Source organism: Anas platyrhynchos, chromosome Z, assembly GCF_047663525.1.
Source record: "Anas platyrhynchos isolate ZD024472 breed Pekin duck chromosome Z, IASCAAS_PekinDuck_T2T, whole genome shotgun sequence".
In the NCBI taxonomy this organism is placed as follows: domain Eukaryota; kingdom Metazoa; phylum Chordata; class Aves; order Anseriformes; family Anatidae; genus Anas; species Anas platyrhynchos.
This window is the reverse complement of record NC_092621.1, coordinates 1,450,765-1,463,232: the sequence shown is the minus strand read 5'-3', so window position 1 is coordinate 1,463,232 and position 12,468 is coordinate 1,450,765. Positions and strand designations below refer to the sequence as shown.

Below are 12,468 nucleotides of genomic sequence, written 5' to 3'. Positions count from 1 at the left end.
TCTTTTGTGCTGGCCTCCGTCATGCAGATGAAAACAAGTTACTGGGTTATATATGGCATACAGACTATGGTATTCACTGTTAGATTAAAATCACAATTTCTAGCGTTTAGATTTGTGTATAACTTTATTTCTGCTCTCCCCCCGGCTATTTTGTGGTGTCGGGGGCTATGTATTTTTCTCTCTGTATGGCTTCTCTTGCTTTTCCCAACGTGCTTGTCCTCATAATCATTAGCCAGACTGATGTTGGCTCCTGTAGCAACTCTTTTTAGAAAAGTTTGGTGAATGTTGGCTTCTGTTGGTGCCCCTGGGGTGTGCAGAAGCGATGCTGGTCCTCACTCACAACTGGATTGCTCCATCGGTACCCACTCCTGAATCCCACTGCTCTCAAACTCTTGCTTCTTTTCACTTAAAATGGGAGATCAGCCACCTTTTAAATTCAGCCGGACAACTGAAAGGAAGTGAAGAGAGAAAACATTAAAAAAAAGACGTCAAAAAACAAGGTTTCATTTCACATTCTGTGTATTTGATGCTTCCATTAGCAATTAGGAATTTAGGAATAGCTCTTCCTTTCTCAATCTGATAGAATTAATTACGTTCTCCCTACGTTTTTCTTGGCCTCGAGACGTTTTAACACGTCCTGGGTAAATGAAGCAGTCGGGCCATAAGGAATGGATTCATCATGGCTTAAATTTATTGTGCTACTCTTTGCTTTGCTGTCCTATTTTTTAAATAAGTGCCAGTCAGGTGTCGTAGCCCTTCAGACAATACAGAACGAATGGAACAAGCCTGCAGAATTCAGAAGGGGAAAAAGCAAGAGAGGACTGCAGAGATTTCCAGCAAAGACTTCAGAAAGCAGGAACCTGAAGTTAAGAGGACCTTTGTCCATCAGCCATGGTGATTTTGGGTTTTGGAAGCATAAGGCACGAATTTTTGACAGCTGTTGACTGACAAGGTTGAGGGAGGGATATTCAGACGACAGCCCTCGAGCTGGTATCTATCACCAGTCCAATATTAGAGTTGAAATTAGGTTTTGGATCTGGCCCAGGGAATAGATGAGCTCTTTCTTGGCTTTGATTGACCTGCTGCTAAAAGGGGGTATCGCCTCCGATATTTTATCTGTTCAGTATCTCTCTGTATAATTAGCTGCTAAACTACATCATCTGGTTCATAAAAAAAAGACATACAGGCATCATTATTCAGTTCTGGGGGATTTGGCCACGAGGGTAGGAATAAATATTAAAAAGGCTGTGCTCCCGGTGTTGGGTCATGGCTTTAGCAAAATCTGAAGCTAAAGTTTGCCATTTTTCTTCCTTTTTTCCCCCTAAATTTCTACTTGATCCCCATCAATCTGCACTCTTTGCATTAAGCCCTTCCTATTGATATTTTATAGGAGATCTCACCTTTTCGTCACGGCTTGGTGAGCAGGCACTCGAGGTTCCTAACACTTATTCGGAAGGCGTGAGACTACGTCCGTGATCTTTCCAATCCCCACTGAGGCTGCCCTCACTCCTCGCTGCTAATCATGTGCACAGCCATCGAAGGGATTTGACTCAGTCCCCTTTCAGGTTAAATAGAAAATATTTGATGGAGCGTCGGGCTCATTGCGTTATAGACACGACATAAATCCCACAAACGGACGGGAAAGATTTTTATTTTTTTCCCCCACTCACAAATGAAAATTCCTTTTAGGTCTTTCTGATCAGCTGCACTTTAAAAGCACCTGAATTAGGATGGCATTTTTTTTTCCGCAGAAGCAAGTGATGGAAAACGCTGCCTCCGAAGTGGTGGTTTTGCTATGGTGTCACCGTGCTGTAACTTCGACCTTTTCAAGCTCCTTTGCCTTTTGTGAGACTATAAAAGTGCTATTTTTTTTTTTCTATTGCTACTTCACGAAAAAAAAAAAATGCGTAGCTGGAAATCCAAATTCTCATCTTATCACTTTATCTTTGCCTCCTTGGGAAAAAAAATAAATAAATATCCGAGATTATGCACTCTCCAGCACACTGTACAGTAAACACAGCCTATAGATTCATGGAAAATATGGGAATGACTAATTCCTGCACGTTTTATTCTGAAATCTCAGTGCTTTTTTGTACTCTCAACTTCCAGATTCAAAAGCAAATCACTCTTTTATTCCTTCAGCCTTTACCTCCCACCCCTTCGATTCTCGAATGCTTTGTCCTCCGTGTTGTTTTCCACGAAAACAAGCTCTCTCCATTCAAGTGACAAAGAAGTGTCATAAAAGGGTCAGCCCTGTCTATTAGAGGAACCTGGCCCCGGTGCAGGGAAGTTTAATTAGCCCAGGGATAACTCCAGGCACCGGAGTTGTCTCATTAAAATTGACAGGGCAACTGGAAGGTGTAAAGTGAAGTCAGGATGGAGGTGCTGGTCTGGGTAAGCAAAGTAATTCCCCTTTGGTAAAAATGTCCCATTTCAATGGAACACAGCGCTGAATTCCCTAAAAAAAAATAAAAAATATATTAAAAAAATAATCTAAATCCCGAAAAAATACTTCTTCCAGCCAATGAGTCTGTTTTGCCCTACAAGTTACTTATCCCATGTATTATTTCTAGTAAATAAATTAAAAAAAAAAACAACCACGAAGAGCATTTGAGAAGACAAAAGAGCGTTATACCAAATCCCTGCCGTGTTTCCACGTATCTGAGCAGCCTGTGGTGGTTTTCTCTTGAAATGCCCTTTCCACAATCACAGTTTATGGACCTGTTTTGAAGGCCTGGCACGTAAAAAGGTGTGAAATTCATCAGTGCTACTTCAAAAACCTCCCCACAAGGCAGTCCCAGTACTTGGTACTGTATTTTTGCGAGTGATTAAATGACTCCTTTCTCTTTCTGTGTTTTATTTCCCCTTTCGCTTTATTTCTCCTACTCTCAACGATTCCTAAATTAAACTTTGTCTCTTTTTAGAACAATTTCCCTCGCGGAATGAGCCGAGCCTCTATTGATTATCACCTCAAAAGTCATTTGCAGAAACTCAATTTCGTGATGAAAAATATTTTTTTTTTCCCCGGCTATAATGTAAAACAGCAAAGGCTTCATATTTTTCCTACGGTTACGTACTCTGTTCTCCTGAGAGGCGCCGTGTTACTTAAATGGGAGCTCTCTGTCACGGAGAAACAAGCAAGCCCCGTTGTACATGTTGGTCTCATCTTTCTGTTTCAACTTCTAAGTCATTTAAACTGACACTTTTTTATAGGTGGAAAGGTGCTGGTTAGAAAAAAACACGGTAAAGGTTTGAGATGTGGGAGCAAGAAAAGATTTTCCTTATTTAATTACATGTCTGACCTCACCTCCTGATTTCTGAGTTTTGATTTTTATGGTCCCGTTGTACAGGACACATCTTGGCACTCTTCGTTCTCCAAAAATCCTCAGTTCTTACGAAATTAAAGTTCTACCTGCACCCCAATATATATCCAGGATGGACAACAGCAGGGTAGAAAAAGACTAGAACGGGATTTGGAGGCTTTGCAAAAGGTATTTAAGCCATTTGTTGAATAGCCCCAGAAATGCCTAAAAAGTGGCTCCTCCTTATAAATAAAAATGTGAGCAGGAGCAGAGAGTTTAGGCAGAGAGTTCAGGTGTGCTGGCCGAGAGAGAAACAAAGGCTGGCTGTGATCAAGGGCTGAAAAAGAGATTTTCGTCTCTCCTTTCCTTTTGGCCACTTTGAAATCCCTGTTGTCGTGCTGGCGGCTGATAAGAGTTTTGGCATTTGGGATGGAAGCCTCACGAGGACAAAGGGCGTTAAGGATTGACAGGAGTGCAGAGCCACACAAAAAGGGGTGAGTTTGCAGAGAACTATTGCCGTGAGATACCAAAAGAAATCTCTGCTACGCTCCGTTTTTAGCTGCCTCTGTAGACCAAGTGATCTTCAGCTGCAGATCTCCAGATCTTAGGCAAATACCTTGCCTGACCCAAAACACTGTTTGCTTTGCTGAAGAACCTAGAGCAATAAAAACAACCAGTTTTAGTGATGGACGATCATCTCCACGAGGAACACATCGGCACGGTGAGCTTGATCCAAATCTCTTCTCTCATACCTCTGAAGATCACAGTTGGTTTCTCCGAGGCACTTGCAAGCTTGTGTTGAGAGCTGTGCAGGCTTTTCCCTCATTTCTTGCGATCAGAGCCAGCAGAATTTGCAGCAAAGCTTCCCATTCTTCTCTTTCAGCGAGATGACTCATTCTCAGATAATTTTAGACTCCTAATGAATGGGTGGCTGCTCCGTGCCAGCCTTGGAAGCTCACTGTGCAGCCAAAAAAGAGCGAGAGGATCTTCTGAAAGGCAATTCATCCAGGCCCCTTGCTGGGGAAGAACCCAGAGCAGAAGCTTGGCAGAAAGGTCTGTGCAGTTCTCCTCGTGTTATTACAGCTCCAGCTGTATTTCTGACCTTCTATAGTAATAGATATCATAATCACACGCCCATTTTATGTACCAAAACTATGTTTTGGTACATAAAATATACATAAAACACATAAACAAGTTTTTCTCCTAAATGAAGATCTTGAGGAACCTCACCAGTAGTCACCTTGAACTCCATCATCTTGAGGAACTCCACCAGCACTCATCTTTAACTCCAACCCTTTTCCATTATGCCCAATTTCTTGCCATTTCTCCATAAAGTAGCTCCTTTCGATTTCTGCATTCATCTTCATTTTCTTAACCTCTCATTGAGGGAACGCCAAGCAACCCTCCCGAGGTATCGCTATCAAGAGGATGGATGCTTGGGATTATTTCATGTCCATTGTCGTACCTCTTGGCCTGATGTGCACAAATAAATAGGTTTAGCAAACCACCTCTTTTGGGCTGACTCTTCTAATCATGAATTAGAAACACTGCTGTAAAACACTTGCTGGAGAACTTGAACTACCCGGCTCTGCACAAGGCAAATCGTCTCTGCGTCATTTTAGTGACAAACATCACGATTCACCTGTTGCTTTTGCGAGCTAAAGGGCAAAGAGACGCCCAAACCGAACGCATTCATCATTCTTACGGCTTCTCATTAGCAAGATCCAGGAGAGAACATCTGCCTTTGTGCAGAAAAAGAGGGTCTTTAAGCCCAATTACTGCAAATAACGAGTCGCAGATGAGAAACGTGGCTTTTACCCTGCTTACTCGGAGATAGAGAAGTTTGAAAGGCCAGCTATTACGTGTTTTTATTTTTTATTATTTTTTTTAGCGATTAAACTGGAGCTGGAAGAGGTGAGTGTATCTCGGTGGTGATCTCTTTTAGCTCATATTAAGCTTTCACACTTTCCTAGCTCCAGCTAGGAAATTATCGGAGATTCTCAGCCTGAAAGAAATGGTTTGTGAGTCCCTCCGTGCTCCTGCCCTTGTTTGTTGGGGCTCTCTCTTCATGAACATGCCGCCGGCAGCTCGATTTAGGGAGGCATTTGGCCCTCTCTTCTGCTCCACGGTGCTTTGGCTGCCTTAAACTAATTAAGAAAAGCACAATTATTTGAAACAGAGGCAGATTAATCTGCAGCTCTTGTCTCCTGGCTACTCACTTGGGCTGGAAGGAGCAGAAGGCTGTCACGGCCGCGGTGATTTGTTGGGATCTGGGGAGCCTCCACCTGCTGGGGGAATTCTCCAGGTAGCTCCAGTCCTGGCTCAGAAGCTTTTCTTTAATGACCTGTTAATGATCTATAAGAAAACAGAGATCATCAGGCAGGAGGAAGGGAAAACAAACGTTTTTTTTTAATTTGGGATTGATGGGAAGGTTTTTTGGTGTTGTACGGCGGCTGGGTGCACAGACAGGGCGCAGAGCCAGCTGATCTGGCCACAGCAAGAGAAAAATGGCAATATTTCGTAAATAAAATAAGGAAATATTCAATTACAAACAGAATACAACAGAAAAAGGGCAAAGAAATAGAATACAATAGAAAAAGGACAGGGAACTGGCTGAAGATCACGGTGGAGGAGATATTAAGAAAAAAGCTGTCATATTAGGGTTTGTTATTTATGTTTTTTTTGTTCCTTCTTTTAAGCCGTAACTTTAGGAGGAGCAGGCATGCTTGAAATGCCCCCATATTCAGCCTGAAATCCACGATGCGTTGTTTGAATACCCCATCTCACTTGGGTTTTGCAAGGTGACTTGAAGAATCCCTTCCCGTCAGTAAAAAAATCTCTTTTGATTTTGCTTTTTCTCCTCCCGAGCTGGAATAAAAAGTCAGAAATAAACTTTTTATCAGAGAGATGAACCACATTTTTTTTTCAGGCTTGCTCCATGACCTGCCTGGAGGCCAGCGCTTGCCCCAAGGGATTTCAAAGCAAAAATTGTTCCCTTTTTCATAGAGATATCTTCTTAACATGCCTTTTTTTTTTCCTCCCTTCAGGGCCTAACCTTCCCAAGGCTCAGGTTAAAACAGCATCCCTCGGCTTGGCAGGGAAAGCGAGGTCCCCCCTGCTGCCCGTCTCGGTGCCCACGGCTCCGGAGGTGTCGGAGGAAGGCCACAAGCAGACGGAAGACTCCTCAAACGTAAGCAGCACCTTGGAGAGCCAGCCTGATGGCCAAGCTCATCGCCATCCAGCCGTGTTCCCTAATCCCCTATCCACACGTTAATTTTTCAGTAATAGTGAAAAATTCACCTCGGGCAGCAGGCTGCAGCTGAGAGCTATTAGGAGGGCTGTAAAAAGTTGTGGCGAGCCAGTAAAACTTTTTTTCGGGGACTTTAATGGACTTTGGAGCGTGTGATAAAGGGGAGAAGTGCTTAAATTCCCTGCTAATAGCAGCCACGGGACAGCTCGCGCAGCCTCTCCTGAGCTGCTGGAGATAGGAGAGGGAAAGGGGGGGAGAACGGCGATAAGGGGAGGAAATAATTTTGGCAGGAAGAAGGAGGAGACAGTAATACCCGATAATGGTGAGAAAAAAAATAACCCTGAAGAAGCAGATAAGTGAAACGGAAAAGATGGGGAAATTAGAATCATCTTTTCGCTCCTATTAGGGCTCTCCGAGAGAAAGGTCTCGCCTGATCCAGGAGACGAAAGAGTGCAAAAAAAAAGGAATAAGGGGGAAAAAAAAAAAAAAAAAAAAAAAAACAATATTCTAAATATATGTTGTGTATCGCTCCCGCTTATTTTTGCGTGTTTGCGCACCTGCAGGTTTACGAACAGGACGATCTGAGTGAACAGATGGCCAGTTTGGAGGGGCTGATGAAGCAGCTCAACGCTATCACGGGCTCAGCCTTCTAGGAGCTGGCGAGGGCCAGGTAACGACCCAGGAGCACTGCAGCATACCAGGATTTCACGCACACCACCCGCCTACATGACCCCATAACGTCGTCGCCTTCCTGGTTACCGCTCCTTCAGCGCCAGGAAGGTTCCTGCAAAGTCCTCGGAGGAAAGATAAAAAAGAAGAAGAAAAAAAAATAGTGATGGAAGTGTTACAGAACTGTAGAGCTGGCATCTCGAAGTGATGAACGCGTGGCAAGACGACCGAGGCCATCACCGCGGAGTCACAGCTGATGCCGCTGGATCGCTCGTTTTCATCTCCTAGTCTTCGTAGAGCTCAAGTTGTCCTGACTAACTCCTGTTTTACTCCGTAGAGGTCCGTAGCTTTTTCCTATAGCTCTAGTCTTACCTCACGCCAGGCTGGTTTGAAGCGTAGCCCGTGCCATTAAGCAGGCAGCGTTGTAGGTCACTCGTCTGTTTTCCCTACGTAATTACTGACTACAGAAAGACCCCGCAGCAAACGACCACGCCACCACGCCAAAACATCGGAGCTTTTCCCAACAGCACAAACGAGAAGGCAAAACGCTCGTTTATTTTGTCACTGCGGCCCCTCGTCTCGCACGAGCTGCTGTAAAAATGCAGCTATTTTAGCAAGCCTTTGGAAACCGACCGAGGAATTGGGAAGGTTTCCCCAAAACCACCTTTCCTGCTTCAGATGGGCTCCGGGAGCAAAGCAAGCGAGGAGCAGGCCACGGGGAAGTCTTCGGCGATCCCTTCTCCCTCTGGTCCCCGTGCTTCTCGGGCTGCTTATTGACAACGGGCTGAATTGAGTAAATTTTGTGTGCACACATTTGCTTGCTAAATTTTCGGCTGCATTCAGAGCTAATCCCTGTTTATGCAGCTGAATCACCAAAAGGGAGCCGATTTGCATATTTATCAGTTAGGAGGCTGCAAAACCCAATAAGAGAGTTTCAGATGAATTATTCCATTCAGCTCTGCCTTTGATTTCAAGCTTGAGTGGGTCATAATTTTAAAAGAGCATGGAAAGGATAGGATCTTTACAACCTAATAGCTCCTTTTATTAGGTGGGTAATTAAATGTGAATCTCCGAATAAAATATTTTGAGTAAAATGGCACTGCAACAGAAGTAATAATTCAGATTATTTTCTACGGCCCCGTGCTGTAAAGGAAAATCAGATGTCAAGGAGGCATTCGAATGCTTCATTAGGAACTCCAGTTGTGTTTGTGACAAAAAGCTCCTTAAAAACGCCTTGTTATTCAATTTGCTAAGATTTTAAGGAAATCTTTCTGGGGAGTACGGAAATCCCGTTCGTACGGGCAGCTGAGCTTTCCAGCTCTGAGATTTGTTGCCAAAAAGACTGGAGTGAAAAGAAACGGCACAAATCTTCCAGGCTGAAAAACCCAGCTCAGCTGTTAGGACCTACGAAACCACTACCTCCGTTTTTACTCAGAGGAAAGAGGGCTTAATGCAGCTTTTGAGTGGCTCCCCTTCGATATTTGCCGAGATTGACGTTGTCTGAAGTGGGAACGTGAGGCCGGATCTGACTCTCCCTGATCCTTTAGGAAATACCTGCTACCCTGGGCTTGCAGCGGGCTATCTGGGAGCAGAAACAGCCCCCGGGACTTAAATCATGGGACATTAATCCCCAAATTTGGTGTCTAACAATCCCGAACTGCCTGGTGAGCCACCAGCGGGTTTGCAAACTGGGTTTGGTTTGGTTTGGACACGACCTTTGTGGTGTCCAGGCGCTTTCTTTGAACGCTTTGGTATTGATCATCCTTTCTGTTTAGTTCATGCATCGGCACCAAAGCCCCTCAAAGTCTGCAGGTTGATCCGGAGCTGCTGACGGTTCGAAGCATATCAATTTCCAGACTTGGCCCGTTTAAATCAACAAACTCCATGCCAAAAGTGGTCTTCGTGTGCGCCACCCCTGGGAAGGGACAACCCGATCAGCTCAGCCCGAGCAAGGCTCAACAACTCCTCTCCCCTCATTTTTTTTTTAAATAAATGAGCAAGAAATTTCAAACTAAGTTCCGCATATCTCGGTAAAACTAAATTCTCCCATATACGAACATCAACTTTCAGAAATTGTGTTTTTCTTTGCCTGTTTCAGCAGAGCCCTTGACCTCCCCTGAGCTCCATGACCCTAAAGGTGGGTGGTAGCCATCCCAAGGAGCCTTGGAGATGGTCCCAAGCATTTTTGAAGATGATTTTTAGGATGATTTTCATAGGATGCCTAAGGGCTGAGAAGCTCATTAGCAAACAGCTCATCCTACATGTGAACTACGTTACTTGCAAGCCCCAAATGAGTGTTTTAACACAAAACTCTTGCATTATATTTTGCTGATGCTCTGTTTATTTGCAGTGAGCTCGGCTTTGGCTTTTGACACGTTCCTCAGCTGTCAGAATCCTTACAGCCCGTGACTGTCTCAGCCGTGGCCACTCCCGGAGCAATGCAATGAGAAATCTGGCAAGGCTTGACAGGCTCATGAAGCTCAACGGGAGCAGGGGAGATCATTAGCTAATTAGTGCAATGGGGCTGCCGTGAACAGGTGAAAAACAAATGAGTTAGCAGGCAAAAAAGATTTTTTTTTTTTTTATTTTGGTCCTCCTAGACCTAAAACTTGGAGCAATATCAATGGCTCCAAAGGCTCAGGGCTCCCCAGCTCCGTGTATTTGTCTGCCAACTGCTTCAGTGTTCACTTCTGGTTGAGAAGTTTCAGCCCCTTTGTGAAGCTGTTTATTTTTTTGGCAGGGGAAGGCTGATTTCTTGTGTGTCACATTGGTTACATCACGATTCGGGGCTGGCCATCGGGTGTCCCTTCTCAGGGACCAAGCACACGGCTTGGGCTTTACCCCAGGGGCATTCAGAAGCACCCTTGGTACAAAAAGTGCAGGTGTTGGCAGGGTCAAAGCCAGCAGCATCACCCAGTTGGGCATTAAATCCACAAATAGGTGCAGGGAAGGGAAGAGCTCTGCAAGCAGGGCGAACGGCAAGCAGAAGGTGGCCGAGCTGCAACCCCTCGATCTCATTCCTGGAATGGATACCTTGGAAACTGGAGGAACCAAGCTTCTTTATTTATTTTTTCTCATTTTTAAGCAATCAAAGCCACTTCATTGGTGATCAGCGATCGCTTTTCCCTTCAGCTTTTCCCTTCATCTTCGTTTCCCCATTAGCTACTAAGTGTCCTGGTGTCGAACTGGATTCCCGGAGGTTCCACGACCTTTTTTTTTCAACTTCTCAGAGAAAAAAAAAAAAAAAAAAGCATCGAACGCATCCTCATCCTGATCTTTGTTGGCTGGAGAACACGACACAGCCCCCACGTCACGAGGTGGCACAAGCCCACGGGCTCCGCCGTATGCTGTAGACGTCCTCGGAGGAGCGAGGAAGCAAGGCCGGCAGAAGGAACGATGCTGTTTTTATTATTGTAAAATAGACCTGGCGATTCCTACATTTGCGAGTTGCCACCACGTTGGGGACGGGGCGGTTTGGGGCGGGGAGGGGCGGGGAGGGAGGGTGGACCTTTTTATAAGTAATATTTAATTTATTATTTCGAATGTTTTCTTTGGGATAATTTATGGGACGAGGGATACCTGGCTGGAAAACCTAAAGCAGGCTGTTAAAGCTGCAGTGTGCCCACGGCCCCGCGTGCCGGGCTCTGGCACCGCGTCGCTCACCCCGAGCTGGAGCCATCGGGAGGGTTGAGCATTGTCACCGTGGCTGTCATGCACACCCGAACTCCTAAGTTAATTAGCTGGGAAGCCCAGCCTGCTAATTAAATGCTCTGACACTGGTGAAACTCGCCGTTTAAAGGGCTTCGCAAGGTAATTCAAAACTTCTTAGCAAACTAGTGATTTGTTTCTCTGATAGAAATGGGTAATACTACAGCTTTAACTAGCCTTAGTTTAAAAAAAAAAAAAGAGAAGAAAAACTCTTGTTGTTACAAAAGGCCTAAAGATGGCATTTTGAGCCTATAAACAGTTTCTTTAAATTGTCAGACTCTAGCATTGTTAACCAAATTAGAATAGTGACTGCAATATTTAAGTGTAAATCTTGTTCTATGAGAAAGGGAACTTGCTTACGGTTTAAAAAAAAAGACTGTTTCTACACACAATCTTGTATACTACTACATGAAGAAAAAGGGGGTTTTGTAATGCACTGTAGAACAGTCTCATAATTCATTTTTTATAGAAATGTTATTCCAATGGTGCATTTTTTTGTTTAATAAATAAAGTTTTGATACAATTTCCCTCTCTTGGTCTGGTCCATTGCCTAGCAAGCCCCAGGCATCGGTGCCCACACCGCAGGGCAATGCCACAGCCCCCTGCCTCTGCTGCATCCTTCCCTGCTTTATTGCTGCCTCCTGAGCCATGTGTAAATGCAGTTTGGAGCTTGGGGACAATTTCCACGTCCCCGAGCTGCCTGTGATGGGCTTCCAAGATGCCTTTCCAGCTGGGTCATTTCGCAAGCTATCTTCCAGCCGTAACGAGCAGCTGGGTTTGGGATTTGTTTCTGCACCCCCACCGCCCATCGCACCCAGTTCCTGCTGCTGTTTCCCAGCTGGTTGCTCCACGCCAGAAGCGCCAGCACCAGCTATCCCCCGGTGCCCTGCCCCTCACAGGCATCGTGGCTTAGGATTAAAGTAATCGCAGGACACAACCAGCCTTTAAAGCTATCCGAAATGCTGCTAGGTGACACCAAAAGGGACATGAGCATCCTCAAAACACAGTGCTGAACCCTAAGTCCTCAACAAGTAGATTTCCATGACTATTCCCACTCTGCTTCATATCCCTCGTGGGCCTGGAAAGATTGCAGCCAGCATCTGGTTGTTCGATGGCATTTAGAAACCTCCCAGCCTGGGCAGCAAGAGGCAGGGAGAGCTTCTTGCAAGCGTTTTGGTCTGGGTTTTATTGATGTGTCATTAGAGGGGCTCCTACTGACAAGTTAGAGTTTTATTATGTAAGGTTTCCTGTCAAAGAGGCACCTAGAGAAGCGATTTAATCGCTTCCTGAGCAAGAAGTTAAACCTCGGAGGAAACCCACCACAGTAAACAGGTTTTTGTGTGGCAGGGGCATCAGTCTGCTGCTGCCAGCACAACGAGTTCCCCTGAATGAAAACTGGAAATGGGAAATTGGGTTTTTGTAAGGCAAATCAGACCGGCCCCAGCCAGAAGAGGCGCTGACCCAAAATGCTTCCCTGAGGCAGCGCCGCGAGCAGGCCTCAGTGAGGCCTAGCAGGGAAAGGACATTTTTATGTACTTC

General features: G+C 45.1%; 1 protein-coding gene across 2 annotated transcripts in view; it reads left to right on the top strand.

The window, feature by feature from the left end:
* The window catches only part of DCC (DCC netrin 1 receptor), a 350,318-nt gene extending 338,866 nt beyond the window's left edge, over nucleotides 1-11,452 (top strand). For both annotated transcript variants that reach the window (XM_072031260.1, XM_027446519.3), the window contains 2 exons: nucleotides 6,350-6,492; nucleotides 7,116-11,452. In XM_072031260.1, the coding sequence (XP_071887361.1) occupies nucleotides 6,350-6,492; nucleotides 7,116-7,205 (233 nt within the window). In that variant the 3' untranslated portion in view covers nucleotides 7,206-11,452. The remainder of the gene's footprint in view (nucleotides 1-6,349; nucleotides 6,493-7,115) is intronic.
* Nucleotides 11,453-12,468: the final 1,016 nt, after the last annotated feature.